This window comes from Lates calcarifer, linkage group LG8 (genome assembly GCF_001640805.2).
Source record: "Lates calcarifer isolate ASB-BC8 linkage group LG8, TLL_Latcal_v3, whole genome shotgun sequence".
In the NCBI taxonomy this organism is placed as follows: domain Eukaryota; kingdom Metazoa; phylum Chordata; class Actinopteri; family Centropomidae; genus Lates; species Lates calcarifer.
In genome coordinates, this window is record NC_066840.1 from 3,951,518 (window position 1) to 3,974,968 (window position 23,451).

The 23,451-nt window shown below is 39.5% G+C and overlaps 2 protein-coding genes across 6 annotated transcripts in view; both read left to right on the top strand.

Annotated features, from left to right (window-relative positions):
• The first annotated feature begins 605 nt into the window (after positions 1-605).
• Positions 606-7,425, top strand: LOC108879039 (beta-1,3-galactosyltransferase 2). The gene is made up of 5 exons (XM_018670171.2): positions 606-730; positions 1,182-1,252; positions 3,225-3,411; positions 4,161-4,412; positions 5,737-7,425. The coding sequence occupies exons 1-5, from the start codon at positions 611-613 to the stop codon at positions 6,334-6,336; spliced, it is 1,230 nt and encodes a 409-aa protein (XP_018525687.2). The 5' UTR covers positions 606-610; the 3' UTR covers positions 6,337-7,425.
• Positions 7,426-13,738: 6,313 nt separating this feature from the next.
• The window catches only part of si:zfos-2326c3.2 (mitogen-activated protein kinase kinase kinase kinase 4), a 64,008-nt gene continuing 54,295 nt past the window's right edge, over positions 13,739-23,451 (top strand). For 2 of the 5 annotated variants that reach the window (XM_051072157.1, XM_051072158.1), the window contains exons 1-2: positions 13,739-13,968; positions 14,976-15,041. In XM_051072157.1, the coding sequence (XP_050928114.1) occupies positions 13,912-13,968; positions 14,976-15,041 (123 nt within the window). In that variant the 5' untranslated portion in view covers positions 13,739-13,911. The remainder of the gene's footprint in view (positions 13,969-14,975; positions 15,042-23,451) is intronic. The other 3 variants (XM_018670097.2, XM_018670090.2, XM_018670103.2) reach the window with 3 other exon arrangements.

Consider the following 23,451-nt stretch of genomic DNA (forward strand, 5'->3'; position numbering starts at 1 on the left):
TGGTTATGGTAAAAAAAAAAAAAAAAAAAAACATGTGGTTTCAGCAATGTGTTCAAAAACACATTCACTTTCATTTGTCATGTCACTATTCAGTTTTCCCAGCACTAAACCAAGACCACCATCTTCATGTGCTGTGAGCGCCTAAACAGAACTGTAACAATACAAGTACACTAGCAGCACCAGCATGGCAACGCTCACAGCAAATGATGCTAAGCAGATACAATGTTTACCATGTTCACTGTCTTATTTTAGCATTTCAGCATGCTAACAGAGAAACCAGCTGCTGTAAGAGAATATGAACACCCCTGAAACATGGATAAATGTTGAAAACGTGATTCTGTCATTGCAGGTTTCATATCATGTGGCTTTATTTCCAGTGAGTCGTCAGTATATGTGATACCACCAGAGGGACGTTGGAAATACTCATAAACCACATACAACTGAGGTTAGTAAAGAACTCAAAATAGTCAATAAATTGTATTATCATGTATTTTGACCACATTTTGTCTTACAAGTAATACTGCCTAACTCTGAATATATACATCACTCAGATGCCACAGATGCACAGTTACACAGTAAGAAAATCACGTCTCTTTGTGATGTAGATAGAATGTGGGAGGAGCACAGCGATACGAAAATCCCCTGTAGAATGTCTTTCTCTGTAACCACCAGCAGCCAAAACAAAAACCTGCTATCAAGCTCCAGATTATTAACAGATATTTTCAGCACAGTAAGTATGCAAAACATGGCTAACTAGAACAATTCATTTATGTTGGTGTCGTGTCTGCTGATTCAGAATATGTTTTGAGTGTAATAGTAGAACAAAGCAGTAGACCATTAATGTCAGGTATATTTAAATCTCTAAAAGAGAGATCAAACAGGAGAGAAATTGTTGGCATGATTTCTCGTAAAGATTGCATGTTGAGTCATGTTGACTATACTCCCACTGAAAACACACTCACCAGGTTCTCTGAATGTTATTGTAAGGCACAGCCAACACCAGCACTCATATTTAAATTTTGTGCCTCTGATCAGCACGTGTTGTCACATGTATTTCTACAGAGTAAAGTACACTGCCTGTGTGTATGAGAAGGAGGCCTGGTGTGTGTGTTCTCATACTCCACCTCAAACCACAGAGCAGTCTGACTATTCAACATCCTCATTATTTGCCTGTCTGTTAGTCTGCTGTAGCTGTCAGCTTTGAAGTCATTCTCCGCCTCAGGAAAATGCCGGAGAATTCTGTTTCTAAATGGTAAGTTTAGATTTTAATTCAGTTTTGAAGTACATCAGCTTTAAAGGGATCATACAGTAAAGTGAAAGGCTCAGTGAGATTTTTTTTAACCGATCCTATCTAGCTCTTATTGAAATAGATCAGTGAGACTGATTGCAGTAGACTGCACTCCTCACAGATATTAGAGCTAATGTCTTAATTCATGTACAAATGTATCATCTCTGACTGTGTGGCTGTGAGATTTAATCGAGTGCTCAACAAGAAAAGCAAATAATATTTTGTAGCCATTGTTTTCTCCTGGTTTCACAGCACATAACACATAACACAACAATAATGTTAGCACTACCAATGACTACTTTTAGCGGGTTTCCATACAGTACAATAACTAAATTCATGAAGTGAAACTGTAGAGACCACTGGGTTATTGCCTTTGTAATATTAATTTGATTTTGTTTTACAATCACATTCTGAAAAGTGAAAAACTGATAAACAGGTTCGTTTCTTCTGCATTTCTGCTTGACTGGATAGAGACAGTAGAAAGTGTAAGGAAGGGGGGTATCATGCAGTAAAGGGCCCAGGCTGGAGTGGGTCTCAGCTTTGTTAATTATATGAGCTGTACAAGGTGAGCCCACCAGGCTGACCAGGGGCCGTGCAAAACTGAAAACATGCTCCTGATCAGTACAACCAGATTTTGCATTTGGCATTCAGACATTACAAACTGACTTGCATAATGACAAAGAAATTTCCACTACATACTACATTTCTCTTGGTACGTATATGCCTTATGTCATGTCAGCTGTAAGATTTCCTTTCTCATGATGAACCAAACCTGAGATTTCTGCTAGGCTACATAACTATACAGGTAGTCTCATTAATTCTCTCTCATAAGGTGATGGCCAAATATATGTCTCCACATGCCGTTGGTAAAACATGCACAGGCATAGCTTTGACTGATACATGAGAAAACTCATAACAGGTTCAAATATTTTTAGAAAAATCTCTCACCCAAACCATTATTTATCTCCCTGGGAACTCCCCACACCAAATGTAATGAAAATAGTCATGAATTGTTGCTGTTTGATTTCTTCCCTTTTCTTTCTTTTTTGCTTCTTTGATGTATAAGAAGTTTGGATGCAATGAGATTATTTTCTAGTAGATTTGAGCTAAATGTGTATATTGCAGTTGCTGTCACCATTAGCATTATTTATTATTATTTATATATTATTGTTGCAATGACAGAGATCATGGTACACATATAGTAAACAATGAAAACAGAATATCTGTCTGTTTCCATGTAAATCATGTAAACCTAAATCTACTGCTAACCTTAAAGAATCTCAGCACATAGTGTACATTTACAGTTTTCCTCTGTTGAAATCCTTGTAAGAGTCACATGACAATGATGAAAAACCCTCGCTAGATACAAGCTGTGATACAAGCATTTAATGTGTTAACTTCTCATTACTGCTCATTAGCATTAATGACACTATAAATGAAGAAAGGGAAGTGTGTAGAAAAACAGAAGTTTTGTGTAATCTTACAAATAGTTCAGTGTTTCTAAATGTTGAGAGTTGTCATTCAGTCTGTCTGTAACATAGTTTTGGACATTCTTGATTCTGTTGATTGATTGCTGTGTACGTACCACAAAGCTTGTAAAGTATGTGCAGTTTAACAGGCTTCACATCAGTATGTACAGTGTGTTAACATACATCACACTTTCCTCTCCAAATGTTTTAGTGCTTGCAGTAAGCCTTGCTCAGTTCGTGGTTGTGGTGGTTTCTGATGGATACAGATCTTAATGGAAACTCCCTCCCCATGGTCTAAACATCTACACATAAATCACTACTAATGAAGAACGCCTACATTACTGGGAAAGGAAGAAGCATTATTAGCAAAGTGCTTCCTGATTCTAATCCCATAATGGAGAGTAAAGTGCTTCTGCTGTGCAGTTAAGGGGCATTAAAGACGTCCATTTTCACTTTTGTCTCTGCAGTGAAAAGACTCCTGAAAAGACTCCACGGACGAGAACTAGGCGGTGTTTGTGTTTGTTGATTCTGTTCCTCGTGATGGGAACTTCTTATATGGGCGTATTTACTTTCTACAATTCAAGCATCGAGTTATCACTGTCTTGGAACTTTTGGAAGACACACTCAAACAATATGACTACTGCAGCTGACAGTGTAAGTATATTTACTGGCCTCTGTGTCAATGTCATCTTGAAACATGGGCAGCTTATCAAAATGACAGAGGCAGATAAAAATCCATACACGTAGTGCATCTGTGTTGTTGTTCCCTGTTTGTCTAATAATAAGAACAGTCATACACTTAAGATGAGTCATCAGTGGTAAAGCTGAATGTGTATCTCTGCTTTAAGGGCCACGCTGTAGTCCACAGCAAGTACAAGCTTAGGCTCAGAGGGAACACTGTAGGCTACATTGCAGCTAATGTGCACCTCCTCAAACTACATGTTGGGGCTACAGCATCAACAAAGATACACATTTTTCCTCTTATGCTAAAAGCTAGATATTTCCTGATTACACCACCCCCCGACAAATCATGTACAAGACCAATCTGTCAGCTGAAAACACACACAGGACACTGGTACCAACCATCCAACGAACTCCTAGTATGACACAAATCGTCAAGTTTGAGAGACACACTACTGCTCACATGGTCAAAGTGTACATTGCTAGCTTGGTAAAGCTAACATTTGTACAGTTGGTACAATGTCTGTTCTAGGCAAATAAACCCAGAATGCACATATAAAGCAAGTCAAAAATTGACTTTAACTTTTGTCTGAGCACATCCACATTTTGTCTTTTCATGTGAAGCTAAGATGAGAATGTAAACAAGTTAACAAGTAAAAATGATAAATCCAGTAACATTGAGGTGCAACACTCAAAAACACCAACCTCCTCTGCTTGCACAGGTCTCAACAGCACAGTACTTTGTGGCATACCCGCATCAGTATCATTTCATAGTGGACCAACCAAACAGATGTCAGCAGGAAAGCCCATTCTTGGTTCTTATGGTTCCAGTCGCACCCCATAACAGAGAGGCTCGTGACATAATCCGCGACACATGGGGCAAAGAAACTACAGTGTTGAGTCGAGTGGTCAGTCACTACTTCCTGCTAGGACTGTCCAGAGAGGGAGATGGGACAGAGTTCCCGGAGGAGCAAGTGAGTGCGTTCATTTTTGAAATTACAGAGCTCTTTTTCAGTGTCCCTTTCAACCATCAAAAAAATCTGATGTTATAATAGGAGAGAGTGAAAGGTGTTCCAAGGGTTTGTTGGGGGAAAATCAAAGTGCATTTGTGTACTTCCAAATAGGCTAACATGAATGGGCTACAGCAGCTGCTTCAGAGGATGTAAAACTCACAAGGTAATCAGAGCAGAGAAAGCAAAGAAGGTTAAGATACCAGGTTATAGCTGCAGCCAAACAAAATGCACCACAGAGACATCCCCTCAGAAATTAAGCCATCTAAATGTTAAAATGCCATTAAATGTTAATTACCATACTGTGTTTTATTCCAACCAAATTCACAATTATAGTTCTCACTCACATATTTATGTTTGCTGACATCATCTAACAAAACCAGTGTAAATTTATGCTGTTGCCAACAGGTTTGCCCTAAAATTTATGATCGCAATTATTACACCAACACTAAACAAATGGGACTGTAACAACCACAGGAAATGGTTGCAGTGTAGTACTTCACACAACTGCCAACTTATAGCTAAGCAGCAACATGAAACCCAGCAAATGTGAAGTACAGACACCACAACCTAAAGGCCACACAGCACCAGCACCCAAAAGTGTTTATCACAGACAAAGTGGCAAAACAAAGTGGAAGATTACAAAGGACCCCAAGTCACTAAGGAGAATCACAACTAAACAAACAGTAACAACCACAAATGATATGACCACTATATTAAAACAAAGGCCACTAGATACACACAAACATACTATTTACCAGATGAGCTCCCAGTTGTTATGTCCGAGCCTTGATTGCATCATCAACATTTCATCACTAACCGAAATCAACCACAGAAAACACTTTTTAAAACCACCAAATTCATGGTATTTATTAACAAAGACATACAAGAGACACTAAATTAAGGCTGCAAAAGACACAAAATAAAATCCCAGGCTGGGAGGTAGCAAAATCAGCAATCCTGACACTAGAAGCCTCTTCCTTCAAATGCTGGCACAGGAGCTTTTAAGCACTTCATTCACAGCAGACAAAGCTAGCAACTGTATGGTGTACACTGTAGAGCATTTAGTGCTAATGAGCCACATATTTCCCTCAGGAGACCAGAAGGTCTGCCCTAAAAGGAGAGTAAGTATTGGACTTTTTACCAGGTGACCAAGAAAATGACTCCAAATGCATGCTAATGTTGTGTCGTATCTGCTGGATCTGAAACTAAACAACGGGTTGCTAGCTTGTTTCCACCACCACTGCTGCTTTAAGCTAACCTAATTCTCCTACCTCTCTTTCTTTAGGTGTTACAGGAAAGCCAGAGACATCAAGACATTCTCCAGAGTAACTTCATGGACAACTACAGTAACCTCACCATTAAAACCATGGTCATGTTTGAATGGTTAAGCTCCCATTGCCCCAACACCACCTACGCCATGAAGGTTGACTCTGACATGTTCCTTAATGTCCATAAACTTGTTGACATGCTTTTAAAAGCTCCCCGACATCTCTACATGACAGGGATGGTGGCAAGGGGTGCTGCTGTTCTTCGAGATCGTACCTCAAAGTGGTTTCTGCCTGTTTCTGCCTTCCCTGAAACAAGCTACCCACCGTATGCCCTGGGACTGGGCTATGTGTTCTCACTGGATTTACCCAAAAAGATACTGCAGGCATCTTTCCATGTAAAGGCTGTTTACATTGAGGATGTATATGTGGGACTGTGTATGAGACATCTGGGAATCTCAGTGACAGATCCTCCTAATGGTGGTTTGTTTAGGGGACCGATGCCTTTTTGGACAGACAGCTGTTACTGGACCTCTGTCATTACAACAATATTACAGGACTCTAAGCAGCTTTCAGATGTGTGGGAAACATATCAGACTCAAGCACAAAGTGGCTGTTAAACACTTCTGTTTGTGCCTTATTAAAACTGCAACTGTTTTTAAGTTGCACCTTGTAACTGCATGACCCTGTTGCTTGGTACAGCAGTTACAGCACCATTGTGTTTATAAGTTATCTATGAAGTATGGAATCAATTTTTTGATACCAAGACAGAGATTGTGAGAGAGATATGCATTTTGCAGCTAAGCCATTTGTGTTCGTATTTTAGATGTTTGCAAAGATTGCACAAATGGTTGTTAAGATGTTGGTTTACAATTTAAATATGTCATGATGGAGAGTGTTTTTTTAAAAATTGGCTATGCAGCCCAGCAGAGTTTAACACTCACTTAAACAAGTGTAATAAAGGTAAGCAATCACACAGAAATAGCAGACCCAGCAGTTACCACACTGTGGAGTTACCTGGATTTAAATTCCCCAGATGTATAACATTTCTATTCAAAATTTTATTTTTAAACTAACTTGTGTGTGCATGGTTATCTTTCACCACAGAAACCTCACTTACAACAGAAAGAGGCCTGTTTTACAGAGGTGCTGCATATATCCACTGACTTTTAGCAGTTCACACGGTGTACTGTAACACAGTAGTTGTAGTTGTTACAGACTTCTGGGATAATCTACAAAATGAATTATATTTACTGATAAAAGAAGCAACAGAGTGTGTACTACAGCTACACTCTCCTTGGCCTGCTGACATCCAGTGGATTATCAGAGTAGCCTGCAGCTTTATTTGTTAACTAGCCTGACTAGTTGTAACCAAAATATTCACCAGCAAAATAACTTTTTATTTTAACTGCCATTGTCAGTCTTTGTTGTATAGTGGCAGGGAAAGGCAGGGAAAAGCAGTAATGTGTTGCACTCAGGCTTTTTCACACTGCAAAACAGTGCAGAACACTGCAGAACAGCAGTAAACAGAGATCTGATAATGAAGGGAGGTTTTACTGAGTGATGGAAAGTACTTGAACCAGAGTGAAAAATGTGCTAGTACACTGACAAATGCCTTGTGGCTTTTATTGTAGATAACATGCTCTGGTATGACTATGAGTTCTTTATGAAATCTGCAAAATTTCTCTATTAAAATTCAGCTAAATCCATGCCAGCATGAGGTGTCTCTAATATTTGTTCTATTCTCACAGATAAAAATGGGTTAGACTGAACATTATACATTTCATGAAAATATGCTTTATTGCAGGGCTGTTGTATTACATTACATTATTACTAAAGTATATGTGTGTTTCATTAATTAAGGTATGGATTAACTGCAACGAGGAAAACAGGCAAAGATATATTGTTAGGGAGTTTGCCGGCACTGAAGGCAAATGAAATGTTATTTTGAAGCATAATGTGAATGAACATAGGAACAGCAGTTAGTCCATCAATTTAGTCCAGACTATTATATCTCAACTACTAGATGGATTACCATGAAATTTTGTACAGATATTTGTGATCCTCAGAGGATGACTTTTCCTCTAGCACCACCACACAGTTGTTGTGAATTGTCTCCACAGTGGTTAGATGAGTTGCCTTCAACTCGGTGGAAATGTTCATTGTCCCCAGAGGATGAACCCTAATGACTCAAGTGATTTGTCAAATTGATAATATATTCAAAGCTGCTACAATTTGGGTCACTTGTAGTGATGTATATAATTATTCTATTGCTTGACTCTGCAGATCTTCTCAGCTCTATGGAGCATAGCATCATAGCATTTTTGAACTCATTGTGTTGGTTGTAGGGCCCACAGCTTTACTGTTGGATTCCGTCTCTAGTTTACAGACATACCTGGAAACTGCTTTGGTGAAAAACTCTGATCCTACTGCCAGCACCAAATGGCAGGAAGATACAGTTAGCAACTAGCTGGTGAATAGCATCTAACAGCTAAAGAGCCAGTTATTTCCCTCAGGAGATGGTGGAAACCAGATCAGATGACAAGCACTGAACAGGAAGTGAAAATTTATGACCAAACTAGACACACTAAGCACAAGCTCTCAGTATCAGCATTCAAACAATGTAAACTGGTAATTTCACTACATTAAAGCCAGAGTATGCAAGTTCCGGAAGTCAAGCTAGCCCTAGAATGAGAGTCAGAAGCTACCCTTTCTCCTCCTCACCCCTCCCTCTATTTGCTCCATTACACTCCATCCAGCCCTTCACCTACATCCTCATCATGTATGCTGTTTTAGATTCTCAGAATTGGGAGCATGCTAGCCTATGAGTCAGCCACAGCAACATCAAGCAGTTACTACTAGTTTGAAGCCTCTGTGACTGTACTGTACTTCCTGTTTACATGAACTACAGTGAGCTGTTTAATGACTCCCCTTTATATGAAATGTTGGCCCATTTAACCATGTTGAAATTATTCTTATGATAGATTTACAAGATGTTTTTTTACCCTGTTGTCTCTTCTTTTTCAATCTTTCTCTAGTGGCACATGATGCGAAAATGAATTTCCTCCAGACCCAAACAAACATGCCTATTAAAAGCCACTTCCTGATATGACTGGCTTCAGTGAAAGCAGCCCTGTCTAACTCTTAGGCTGGTGGGTTTTTCTCCCTCTCATATATGGAGTAACGTCAGTTGTGATAACATGCAAACATGAGCAACAGCGCTCTCGTGTGGTAAGTAAGCAAATGAGAAAACAGAAAAAGGGAAAGGACATAGGTGTGATACGAAAGAAGAACTTCTAAATGAAACAAAATTGTAAAATGAAAAATAAAAATGAAGTCAAATGTATGGGTGCTTACTAAGCATTGATAACTTTTCATATGGAAATTAACAATTTCTTTTAAAATTCATTTATAACTCCTCATTGCATCCCAACTAAAAGTCCTGTTGCCTAGCTTTTTAAAAAATATATCTGTGCATTTGTATCTATTAAAGTTTGTGAACCCCTGTCTGAGGCTCCTCCATGAAAGGAAGGCAGATAAGAAGACACAGAAGGAGACAGTGACAGATAAAGAAATGTGCTCAACCAGCCTATTAGAATCACTTCAGCATGCCTCTGCAGGATGTTTTTCTCCTAGTAAATTCTATGTGTTTGTGTACATGTGTGCTTATTCATATATATTTTTATACTTTCCAGGACCAAATGTCCTGATGGATAAAAATATGAAGGAATGTCATCCAATGTTGGGATATTCTGTTCTAGCAGCGTACTATTTTGACGGGTTCATAGTTAAACTGTGTTGATTCTTGAGTGACCTCAACCAACCCCGTCTGCACTACCAGTGTCTGCAGCAAGCTAAACTTGGTCTTCTTTAGGGCCTATTCTGTTGTCCCTGCTTCTAACCACTCTGTAATCTCTGTGATTTCTTTTACAACCTCTCTCCTCACAGATCCTTCTCCAAGACAGTTGGGTTGGAGGGTCTGAGTTGGTGAAATGTGGACGACCAAACGAAGAATCAGAATCAGCTCCAGGTAGCCGCATTCAGACTAACTTTGGCCCAATATCAGCCCAAACCGTTCTGACTACCTGGTGTCAGAATGTCTGTCCATCTTTTCCTCCCTTGCCAGTGACACAGCTAACTCCCTTCTCTTTCAACATAACTTGTGTTCTAGGTTATTAATCTCTCAGACTATCTTTTGACAACTGCAAGGTGTGTGGAACAGCGAGAGGTCTTTTCCAGTGTGACATTACCTGGACTTTGATCTGCAGCACTGAATGGTTTGATGACTATGATGTGAAATGATGTGCTATGGCCTTCACAGTCTGCAGAAATTTTGAACTAATGTTTCCTCCACAGATTTCTTCTACAGATTTCCAGAATATACTGTTATGTTCAGGATGTGTGCTGTATGTCAACTGACGCTGTTCTGGAGGCTTGTGGTGGCTTGTAGTTTTACCTTTAGTTGGTTACCTATCAGTGTATGTAAATATAATTAACCAGCTTACAAATAAGCATTTTGTAAGATGTCACATGGAGACCACTGAGGTCAGCCTTAAAGGTTTTATCTATATGTTGGTGTGCAGTGGAAGCCAGTGAATTTGTGAGCAGATGGTAACAAGGACAACTATGAAGAAAAATAGAGCCAATTTTCAAATTATGGCTTTTTGTGGTCCAGTGCTACTTCTGTATGGAGGCATGTGTGTGTTAGAGCCAGGAGTGGTGGGATTATGATCTCAATGGCTTCAGCGAAACAAACTCCATTCAAAATTTCAGGATGTTAAGGGTGGCTTTTAACTACATGTGTCAGCGTCTTTCCACAAGACTCTTGCATCAACCCGCAAGTTCATCCAGAGGGACATTAAAGTCACATGAATTCCGATATGACTGTTTAGACCTGATCTTAAAGTGTCCCAATAAAGTTTGAATACTGAAGGCATTGACGTGCTTAGCAAAGTAAGAAATCCCCCTCCCTTATCTTTATTTCTAAGGAACTGACAGCAATACAGCTCTTACCACTGACGTGTACATGTTTACTTGTGTACGGATGTATGTGTATGTGCATTCATGTATGCAAGTGCCCTCAGGAAATGGTTTAGATGTGGAACTTCAACTTCCTCTTGACACAGAATACATTATATGTTATAAATACACAGAAATACACATACACACACAGCAAATAAAAAATGATAGAGAGACAGACAAACAGACAGATGACATCTGTCATCCGTGGAATTTTCTTATTCAGTTGTTTCACAGAATGTTTTCTTGTTTAGCTTGGATACGAGTCCAGAAATGTGTGTGTTTGAGCGTATGTGTGTGTGAGTGTGCAGGCAGCTGACCCTGGTGTGAACAGGGCCACTGTGTGAGACCACAGAGAGACCATTCTTCGCTACGACACTAACACACTCTCTCTCTCACACACACACACACACACACACACACTCATAGCTACCCCCCACCCCTCCACCGGACTCTTTAATTTGTCACATTCACTTACACACACAAACACATATACAGAGGGTGCAAGAGAGTCACTTGCCATCGCTCTCTCATTCTCCTACACTCACTCTAACACACAGAACTCCAGCATAGTCTTGGTCTTTCTGTTTCTACCCAACATACATACTGTGTCCCACCACATAATGACCCTTATTCCACCATGCTGACTGTGACTCACTGGCTCACTCAGGAAACCAGAATGTCAAGCTCCATCTCTCCAAAAACATTTAACGCTTAAAAACTAAATTACATAGGTAAAGCAAATAAATATTGTAGCATAAATAACTGAGGGGGGCGTACTTAAGTGTAAATAAACTTTGAGAATAAACTTTTATTTGGTAATAAGGATGTGTTCATATGTGTTCAAATGTCTGGGTCTGTTTTTGCCATGACCCAGACTTTCAGCAATGCTTTTCTACACTAAATTAGATACACAAAGCTGTTACCGGACAGTTTACCTTCACCTCAGCTTGGGTTTAATTAACAAACACCACTGTATAGCTGATAACAAGTGTTCTTTTATATCAAATATCATCCTTGTAGTCAATCAGTAGGCCTACAATACATTACACATCAGCTGAGGTTGGTAAAACATGACAGCATAAATGGATTATGTTAAGGAGTATATTGTACTGTTACAAATAGGTGTACTGGTAGTCTTAAGGTGGTTATAATCTACATTTTTATGATATTGATAATGGTGAAAGGGGGTTGCTTGTGATGAGACTATAGGACATTATCACCAGAATCTACAGCCGCCCTCTAATGAGATTTTAAGTGACTTCTCAGTACATTGTTTATCTGTTTGGGTGACAACTTTACCATTTTAGTTCACTTCTCACCACCCTCATAGCATCATTTTTAACCATAGCTGGCAGCTGTTTCCAGAGAAAAGGCTCTAAAAACCCACCGTAAACTCCCCGCACAGCTCCAAACAGCAGACAAAGTGAAGAGCTGATTCTTTCAGGAGTTGGTACAAAGACCACAAACAGAGCTAAGGGAAAATAAAGGCTGCACTTGGATTGACCAGGATGGCCACAAACACCACATCAAATGAATGATTATGTTGCTCTGTAGCTGCTGCATGTGTAAATAAGCAACTGTTTGCCACCAAGTTTATGATCTGTCAAAGTTGTGTTCACAGCTTGTTTATGCTGCCCCCAAGTGTCCAAAAACTCAGCAAATGCAGGTTTAAGAATGTTAATTTCTCACCCAAGACACAGCACCTTAAAGCTAAAAGTGATGTTAGTTATTTTAGGAACAGCAACCATTTTAACACCCAGTTGTGTGAGTTTATGTTTTTTAATATCATCCTGGCAGTAATAAGAACATAAAAAGATGAAGATATCAATAACATTGTGGTAATAAATTAGCTTGCATAGCTATAATTGGTAGGTGCAACCTAATTAACTTACTTTAGGATTTGGTGCAAGGGTTATGAGCACTGTGTCAATCAATGCCTCCAACTTAGAGTGAGATTTGTAGATAGTACATAAAGTTTCTCATACTGCACATGACATGGGCTACTTACTGGAGAGCAGTATGGAACAGCATCCTTATTTTGTCCCCAAGTTTAATAAGCCACCTGTTGCACCCTCATCAGGACATTACAGAAAGATGGGCCAAAACAGGTGTTTTTATTATGTTTAGGCAGAAGAATTTTTACATTTCTCATATTTCTCAGAAAAATCACACAAATTTGTAAGAAATTCTGCTTCTCCTATCTGGAACTAGACACACAGGCCTCTACTGTGCAGAATCAATTATTGTTAGTGAATCATTTCCCTCAAATATGTGATCTGCTGTGGAGGGTCTGTGTAAACAGCAAACAGGCCCAGCTCTCCTCCTTCAGATGCTGTTATATGCAGTAAAATATGATAAAGAGGATACTGGAACAGCAATGACACATTGCAACATGCAAATGCCCAGAAAGTGCTGAGGGTAAAATGCAGAGTAAGAGTGAATGTCAGGTTAGTGTGTCCAGTGTAGTCACACTAAGTCCCTGTGTTTTTATGTGTGAGCAAGTTACTTTCAGTTAAGCTTATTGAATAATTATCTTGTTATTAATTCACTTATCACTTATTTACAAAAGGCATTTGCAAAGTAAATAGTGCTGGCTGAGAGTTTTGTTTTCTTTTAGAATAACGTGAGGACTCTGAACCTCTCACCACAAAACACACGCGCGCACAACCACGGACACAGGAATACACGTGGAAAGATTGTCGTGTACTTCACTTTATCACTTTCAGTCAGCTGCGTTTGGACGCAAACACTGTGGAGACAGGAGGTTAGAAAAGCAAAGGTTCTTGGTCACGTCGTTTTTCCGAGGTTTGCTCATTAAACTTCCGAAAAATCACTTCTCCGGAGAAACACTCAATAACGTCAAGTCAGACTAAGTAAATGCAAACGGAAACGTGGTGTTGGTAATTTCATAATTAAAGCGCAGTCCGACTTGGGTCCGAGACAGTGTATTAAAAAAAAGGTTGTGACAAACTACAGACTATGCTGATAAAGACAATTATTCTGAAAGGAATATCCGGAAGTTGTGTTTCACGCCGCCTAGCTAGCTTGACGCTGTTAGCTAAATCTCAGAATGGAACCAACAAGAGGAAAACCCGTTAGTTTGTAGAGGAGAAACTGTGACCGTCCATGTCTTGTCTACAAATATCAACACACCGACAAACTTATTGACAGCAATGTCGAGAGAAAACACCACCCGAAGTCTGGACAGTATAGACCTCGCTGCTTTAAGAGTAAGGAGAGAAATGTTGTCTTCCTTTTTTAAGAAATGTTTGAGTAAACATTGTAGGATGTGGTGGGTGTTCCTAAACTTAACGATAGTTTCAAGCAACAACTTAGTGGGCAGTTAGATTTTTTTTTTTTTTTACCTTCTCTGTAAGTCGGCACTCACTTTATGGACTGTTTGAGCAACTTTTATCGTGTGTTAGCTGGTCGTGTGCTATGTATCAAGTTTATCCTGTAACATTGTGCTCTCTGTCTGCACCGTGTCCTGTTTGGTACAAGTTTACAAGCTACAGTGTTTACACTGGATTTTCTTTTGGCTGACTTGCTGAAAAGTTGACTTGCAACCATGCAACAAGTGGTCGACATCAAGAAAACCCACTAACGTAAACTGTGTGTATTTGTAGCTAGGAAGACAAAAAAGAAAAGAAAGCACTCGGTGTTAGTATGTTGATGTTTTAATCCAATTTACATTATTCTACCACTCATACATAATATGTAGGGGTCTTATGCTACTATATGAAATCTCCCTAATCTTTTATCATGGTCATTACTACAGTGTTTCTATAACAGTCCTATAAGATTGGGATCCTTAGAGTGGCTTAGTGTGGCTATTTGTCTATAGTTATGTACTGGCATTTTATTATATTAGTATTTCTGTGGTCAGTGAGACCATGACCTATAACATAACATACTAAGGAAATTTTTAATGTTTTTCAAACTGGCTTTTCATTGCTTGTAGCTCACAATGTTATCCACATTTGCAGCACCACTTCCTCAGTCCACATGCCAGTATAACACTGCATTGTTCTCCATTTGCTCTTAGTAAAGCTGTTTGTCATAGTTGTGCATGACATGAACTTGTTGCATTATGACATTGCTAAAATGAGTTTCTATACTGTTGTACACACAGCTTTGTCCTCTCAGTTTGACTCCGCTCTCGTATTTGCTGCCTGACATCACTCCTGTCCCAATTCTCCTTTCTTTTTCTTTACTGTGTAAATATTTTTTCCGCTAGGATCCAGCAGGTATCTTTGAGTTGGTTGAGGTGGTTGGCAATGGAACCTACGGTCAAGTGTACAAGGTAAGCACTCTCATGATGCTTTTCAGTCCTTCTTTTCCATTATGGTAGCAGTTTGTTGCATGCATCAAAGAATACAAACATTGCTGCAAACTTTTGACACCAATACAAAAAATTGCATTTAATTGCATTGTAATGTGTTCCACCCAAACACTACTTGCATACAGAAATGCTGACGGTATTGCCCCAGCAGCCCTGCCACACACAATATCTGACACGTCACTTCTCATAAAAGTCACTACAGCTACTTCCAGTTAGTTACAAAGAAAAAGATGAAATTCTCAGTTGACTGAAATATCCTGTAGCTCTTAAAAACAGAACATACACACATCAGCATCTGCAGCATCTTTAAAGGGCCCAGGGTGGGGCTCACTTCCTTATCGCAATATCTGTTTGTGTATGTGTATGAGCGGTTTGTGGTCACAGGAGGTGTTCAGTCTTATTTAGGCTTGTGCAGATGTTGTGTCCCATGTTGACATGCTTTTGCTGCACCACAAACCGTGTTACTCTGGGTGTATGGACTAGTTTCACTTTTGAATGTCAAAAAAAGGATGTCTGTCTGGGCAAATGGTGATTGTGCAGAAGGATGCCTTAGATGTACAATAGTCTTAATAACACAACTTTCTTTTGCAAAGAAAAGACAAAAAAAACATGTTTAGAAGGTGATTTGAAATTCCTTTACTCCAAAATAAATTATGGAGGAGGACAGTTATTTTTCCTGCAGGACAAGGCATGTTCAGTCAGTCGTACTTAGAAATTATTTTTCTATACAACTTAAATGCAACAGCAAATACATTTTGTAGGACACATAATTGTGACTGGATTATGTTTTCCATTAACATCATGAGAATATGGGGGTTAATTTATGTATTTGGCAGTATTTACAGATAGTGTATTTTCATTCTGCCAAAATATTTGATATTGCAGTGCAGTGCACTATAGTTATATTCAAAGATAGACTTCAAATAGTAAAATTTAACTGGAAATATTGCTATATGTATCAGACTCCACTGGCAAAAACAGTATTTTTTTCCAAGCAGAACAGGGGAGTTGATGAAATACAGCTGTCAGTTAGTTAGTTTGTGTTTTTGTGTGGTACTTATAGTTATGCAAAGGATGTGTATAATTCTTCCACCACTGAAAAGTCACACAACAACACAATAACACAAACTTACTAACTGATCGAGGCAGTGGTATTCCAGCAACTCCAGTGTTCTGCTTGGTAAAATTACTGTTTTTGTCAGTGGAGTCTCTAATATATAGCAATATTTGTAGTTAAACAACAAAAAGGTCTGTCTCTGTACAAATCCTATCCATAATGTTGTCAGACCCTTATAATAACAATCTGAGTCTGTCAGTGGTAAAAACAAGCACTTTATTGGACTTACTTTGTTGTGGACTATTGCCCATTGGATTACATTGCGGCAGCTGCTTGTGGTGGCCGGGTATTCTTGCTCAGAACTGCCCTGATTCCAATGGTTTTTGTCCCTATCAATCATTTACACCCAAAAAACATGAAAAATAAGGCCCAGGTTCAAAAATACCAGAGTTATCCTTTAAGGTTAGAGATCTGGTTTAATAAAGGAAAAAGTTCACAGTGACTTCAAACATTATGTGTAACCAAAGTGCTTTTGAATGTTTGCCAAACCTAACCACAGATGGGACTGTGGATGCAAACCCCAGTCTCTGGTATAACGGTTGTGTGCTTTGTACTCGGTTGATTCAGCAGGGGCAATTTCAGGTTACTTTTATGTTGTTTTGTGGCTTAGCGGTGTGAGACAAGAGTTGTAATATCAAAATGTTAGTAACATCAGGGAGCTAGCTACAAAACAGCTTTGGAACAAATGACTTTGGCTCTCTAAAGAAATGTGTTATATTGCTTTAAGATGAAGATATGAGTTAAGGTAGAGGTTAAAAGGTTAGGGTTAAAGAATGAATGGGTGCTAGAGATAGTTCTCAGAAATGTGTGTCAATATGGGCAAGACAAAAAGTGGGTGTGTGCCTCGATTGCCACTCGATTTCCTGAGAGAGGAAATGTTGCAAGAGATGCACAGGACAGTACGGCCTGTGTTGGCCTTTACACAGGGTGCTGTTACACAGGGGTAGAAAATCACTAATTTCATCCTGTGACTCACAGTCATTGATGTTTAAGAAGATAAAACTCCAAATATGGATGAATGGTGAGCATTTTCCTTCAGGGTGACTTAAAGCAACAATTTTAGTTTTTTCATGTCAGCAGCCTACAAACAGAGGCAGTATTGACATCAGAAGCTCATTTGTTAAAGGTGTTTTCTGAAGTGCCCTTTTAAATCATCACTGAGCCTCAGTTAAAGCATCTGCCAACTATTCCAATCATGCTTTTGTGCATTTCATGTGCACTTACTATGCTGGCTGTTACACTCACAATGCTCCCACAGTCGAGCAATACTTTATTCTGCCTCATGAGAATTGCCATAGGCAAGGTAATAATGATAGTTTGTAATGCCAACAGACAATTAATTGGACACTGATGAGGACTGTGTAGATGTGTTGGGAACTGTTGTGTACATTTAATAGGCACTTTCTGAGTGTGTGTGTGTATGTTTTCAGCTGTACAACGGGCTCCTGTCATGGGAAACCAGGGCACGACTAGGGCCAATAGAACAATGACTTACACTGCACAGATACACACACACAAACATACACATGGCCCCCAAAGAAAACAGCTGGTTGTGGATTGACGTGAGTGCTGGAGATGCTGACAAAGCATTTGGACTCTTCCTCTGTTTATTTATATGTGTGTTGCATTTTCATTACATTGCACTTTAAGTAAGTTGCACTGGAAACCCAGCACTGATTCTCATTAACTCTAAGATTAGACCTCTGTATTAAGGTTATGTGCATTAATCCGTGCAAGTTACAAAGTAAGAGAATACAGAGTAAAATTAGTCTTGGACATTGCCATAATGTGTCACTATCACAACTTTGTAATGGAAAAAATATTTACTTATGTATATGTTGGTATAATATACAAATCATAACAAGGCTATATTATATTTTCTCTGCTGCCAAATGTGGTTTTCTCATAGGTACAAAGAGCTCCTTTAAGCAGGAAAAGAACTGGGAAGAGTGGGGGCAAGACAACAAAAAATTCTCTTATACTTTGCCTAGATGGAGAGTAGACTGCTACTCCCAAAGCCCTAGCATTGTATCCCTTCTTTTCATTTCAAGAGATGCTGAGATCGCTATATTAATTTATTTATTTATTACAGTTGCGTAAATGCTTGGAGAGGGCAACAAAAAGTGGGACCCAAATGGCCTAATGGAAAAATGGGCGGTTTTGTGAAAAGCAGTTTTAGTAAGGTCTAAGAAATGCAGGAGGGTAATCCCTAGCGGAGGGGAACTAAGTGGGGACAGAGGGCAGGTTAAGCATGACAGGGCGTGGAAAATTCAACAACACTCACTGGGACTTTGAAAAAGAGTTTGAAGATGAAGAGGCGGAGGAGGGAAATGGGAGAAGGAGTCACCATGACAATGTTTACATGCACACAGTAGTGTGCAGTTTGTTGTAGTCCCTACTGTAAACCACAGTGATCCACTGTTTGTTGTTTGGTAAAATGGTTTGTTGTCTATGTTGCCATTTAGTTCTGCTCTAAATTGAAGCCTTGCTGCCGACCTGTGTCTAACATTAGGAGCTGATTGTAGTGATTGCTAAATTTGACTCATGTTGCACAGTATCGTGAGTAGATTTTTTGATCCACTAATTGCCGGTTAGTTGTCTGATATCATGTCAGTCAAAGCCCCATGTCATTGGGAGCTGACACTAGAGGAAAGTGAGCCCCATTAGCCTCATTTTTTATTTTAATTTAATGGAACAGCCTTCTGGTCAGCAGACAGGATTGTCATGACATGCTGAGACAGACACAATTAGAAGAGATGTAGAGTCAGATGGAGAGTAGAGATGGCTGAAGAAAACAATTAGGCCTTTTCATCCAAATAGCCCTGGGGACTGAAAAATCAGGAACTACGCAGGCTCAGAGAATCTTCAGTGCCCTTGTTTTTGCATTTCCACCACATCTTAAGAGCTGTGGTAATTAGAGAAATGAGAGCAATAACATATTAAAAAGCCACCTTGTAGATTGAGACGTAACAGTTACATGAAAGAAGAAAACACAGAGTCATCACTGTTGTATGTGTGTGATTGAATAGATGTTAGAAAAGAGAAGTGCAGAGAGCCAAAGCTAAGAGGACCTGTTATATTTTGGTTATTTGTCTGCGATAGTAGGTGTCAGTAATGAAACTTGTGTTTGACCATTAAGTGACATTCAGTACTACACACACCACTGGTATAGTTTTTGGCGGACTGGAAAGCAATGGCATGGTAGTGGGGTGATTTTGAAGACAGTAGCTAAAACTGGATCTAGGTTCCTGTGGTATAAATGGGTATAAATGCAGGTACAGTTCCTTAGTCTCTCATAAAGTTCCCGGAAAAGTTCCTGTGGTCAAAAAGGGAAGTGGTCCGGCCTCGAAAAGACACTACTACTCCTCTCCATTTCTATAACCTCAAACCCCTAACTCTACCCAGCATCACTTCTCTTCTCTTCTCTTCTCCTCTCCTTTATTGCATGTTTTTCTTTTTCTTTGAACCTTTTTATCATGCACTTAATTGATTTCACATAGATGACTGCTCACTTTTTGTTGTCCTAAACATGTGCACACAAAGGCAAACTCATTTGTGTCCAGCTGATATGCAACACAAGCGTGCACACATTAGTGTTAAAAGATGTATTATGCGTGGCATTAATCACATGGTAGTACTGTGCCTCCACTAGTTTTGTGGCCCCAAGACAAAGACAAAGACAAATCCAGACCTTCAGTGTGGGTAAAACAGCTTAACAGAAAGTTTGTGGATTTTTGTGTTTTGCCATGAATTACTCACAGTGTGCTCTGTCTTGAGGTTCCAAAAAATTATTGCCATATTTAAAGAAGGCACATTCAGATGCTACTTCAAAGAGCAAAAAGTGGCTTTTGATTTTAATACAGAAGTAATTTCTGTAACAATAAATTACTGAGTTGCTCTCTTGGACTTTCTTACTGTATCACCATGAAACAGACACTGTGCATGATTCCCTCTCTCACCATCGAGTCATCATTCACACACGCACACTAATGCACACACACGCACACACACACACACACACACAGGGCGTTTCCCTGTTTGCAAAAGGAACTTCCTTTCCCTGCAAGCCATTGCTTTAGAGTCATCAGTGTGCATGTGTGCGTGTGTGTGTGTGTGTGTGTGTGTGTGTGTGCTTGCGTGTGTGTGTGTGTACTCTTCTACTTCACTACAGCTATGATCACTGCTGATGCAACACATCTCTGCTCCAAGTAAAGCTGAAATTAGCTTCAGGATTAAATTGTTACTAACAGCTACTCTGACTAAATGAAACTGAAATATTTTGTGTAGACTGTTTGTGTGTAACTGACCTGCTTGGTTAAGTCATATTTATAGCAGAAGGTAAATTGAAACATATCTGTGACATTAATTATTTTAATCAGGTTTAAAAGGACAGAGTCATTCAGATTTGTTTAGAGTTTTGCCTCAATAGTTGATGCATCTCAGTTAGCCTTGGTGACACCATATTCATACATCATGAACTATGCACAGCCAATAAAACAGCTGGCTGCAGTGCAATTCCCAGAGTGAGTCACTTACACTTCCTCAAATCTTTCTAGTTTCAATAGCGTCACTTCCCTTTCTGTTACCTACATATTATTCTTATCTTACTCATGTTAACTGAACTGCTGACCAAAGTATAAAAATGGTCAAATGTAGATTTTTCCAACTGCCAATATCTGTTGCAACCAAAGTAACCTCTTCCCACAGTGATAGCACAACACCTCCTGCAGCTGCAACACAGCAAAAGCCACTGGAGGGGTTTTATTTTCAAAAACATTTGCCCAACCTAAGAGAAACAAGAGGGTTTCTTTGTGTTGAAAAATACTCAGTTTCTTCTTGAAATGGACAGCTCAGTTGTGCAAAGCTTTCTCTCATTGCACAATTAAATATTATTATAATAAAATTGATCTCATTTTGAAAAAATAAATTTACTCCAAAGCTAAGCAATGGTGGGTGGGGAAAACAGAAGAGACACAGAGAGAGAGACAGGAAACATCCTCCAGTGTGTGTAGAGCTGCTTCATCTGTGTTTGTTAGAGGAAGAACAGAAAGAGTGGGAGAGATACAAAGGAAAAATATAAGCGAAGGAGAGAGAGAGAGAGAGGAAAGCGAGAGAACGAGAGAGCGAAAAGGAAGGAAGGCAGAGGTGAAAGGCAGAGGGACAGAGAGGAGGGGAGAGGAAGGAAGAGGGAGAGAGACAAAATGAAAACTAGAGGGAGAGGAGGAAAGCAGCCCCCCATGAGGCTCAGAACTGTGGATTGTGCTGATTACCCAGGAGTGTGTGTGTGTGTGTGTGTGTGTGTGTGTGTGTGTGTTTGAGAGAGAGAGAGAGAGAGAGAGAGAGAGAGAGAGAGAGGACCCAGAGCAGTGAGAGTATGGGAAAGTTACTAGTTAGAAAATTCTCAGAAGTGACTGTCCTCCTTACTGTACTTTCTAAATGCCAAAACTATAATTAAAAGCACACCTGTGATTCCGTATTGAACTTCCATAAAGTTGGGGGGACCGCAAAACTCAAATAAAGAATGGTAAAAATCAATGCAGCAGAGGCAGAGGCAAGCTACAAAACTGCTGAATCCTACAGTTCCCACAATGCAGCTTGATAGTGCATTTTCATTAGACCCTGCCTAAATTGTAAATGCCTCAGACTCAGACTTCACAGCCAAAGTTTTTAACCAAGGATTCCAATTAGTAGTCCCCAAGCTCAAGTCCAGATACTGTAACAGTGATGACATATTTTCCCAGCATTAACAATCTCCCACCAGAGCCACGACAGACATGACTTCTCACAGACCGTGGAGTACTCCCCATGATGAGTAAAGTTGATTGAGTTCCCCTTTAAATTATGTGCTAAACCCAGCACTGAACAGCACGCTTATAGCCTGATCAGCAATGGATTTTAAATTTGCTACTTGTCAGTTGGGGTGTGACGGTTCTCCACCACCAGGATGTTCCCCCGCTGGTGATTTGAATGCGCAATCTCAGGGTTATTATTCATCTAATTAAAAGAAAAATTAATTTGCCACAGGTGAGATCACTCGATCATGATGACCAAAACAGTCATGTGACACACACAGTTGGAAGACAATAAAATTGGTTTTATGTGTAATATTAATAAAATGTATAGTTTGCCCTAACTTGTGAAATACGATATATCGTTACATTGGTAACATAAAGAGAGCTCAGCAGGCCACACCTGCAGTTGGGGTTGGGTTTCCCGTATCGCAATATGAGATTGTGAACATGTGTGTTGTGGTTTTGGTCTCGGTTTCACAATTATTCCACCCCTGCTTATCAACCTCCATATAGAATTCTGTCGTATCTGTGATAAGTTAATGTCAATTGATGTAACAGCCTGGCAGATTAATCTTCTACTAATCTATATTTATCCATAAGAAAACGATGATCTGTATTTTGTTCTGAGTCAACCACCTCAAGTAATTAATTAAGATCATATGATTATGATGAACAAACAATATGGTTTCTCCCTGAGCTGCCATGGTAAATAAACCCATATTTGTTGGCTGACAGAACACACGTGCACACACAGAAACACTGTGGGAGTAACTTCACTTTTTCAGTTCTTTTCATGTGACAGTGAGATAGAGTGAGTTATCACTGAGCTTTATGCAGCATTATTCTCAATATAATGGAAACCAGTCCAGCCCTTTTGACCATGTAGTGCCAGCCAGTGAAAGTTCCATGTGAATGGAGCGAGGGGAGAAAATGGGTTGTTTCTCTAGCAAAATGTACACACTCAGAGCCATGCTCTCTCTCTCTCTCTCTCTCTCTCTCTCTTTCTCTCTCTCTCTCTCTCTCACACACACACACACACACACACAGACAGAGATAGAGAGATACAAATGTGCAGCTTTCAAATAGTACCATTCCTACATGTAGAAATGAGGAGAGCTGATCATGCAGTCCACTCAAGCGCAAAATACACATATGTAAGTAACAGACTGTTCTGTAGGGGACAGATAGGAGGACTGAGAGGAGGACAGACAAAGAGAGAGAGCGACAGAGCACATGAGAGAGAGAGAGAGAAACTTTGGAGAGATACAGTAAGAGTGTTTCTCTCATTTGTCTCCTTGCTGTCTGCATTATAAATGTCTCTCTTGTATCTAATTAGCATATGTATGAATATATTATAGTAACCTTTTCACTGACACAATATTTGTAGTGTTCCCTTGTTCTGCCACTGTGTGTGTGTGTGTGTGTGTAAGTGAACAAGCAATAGACAGATATGGAGATGACA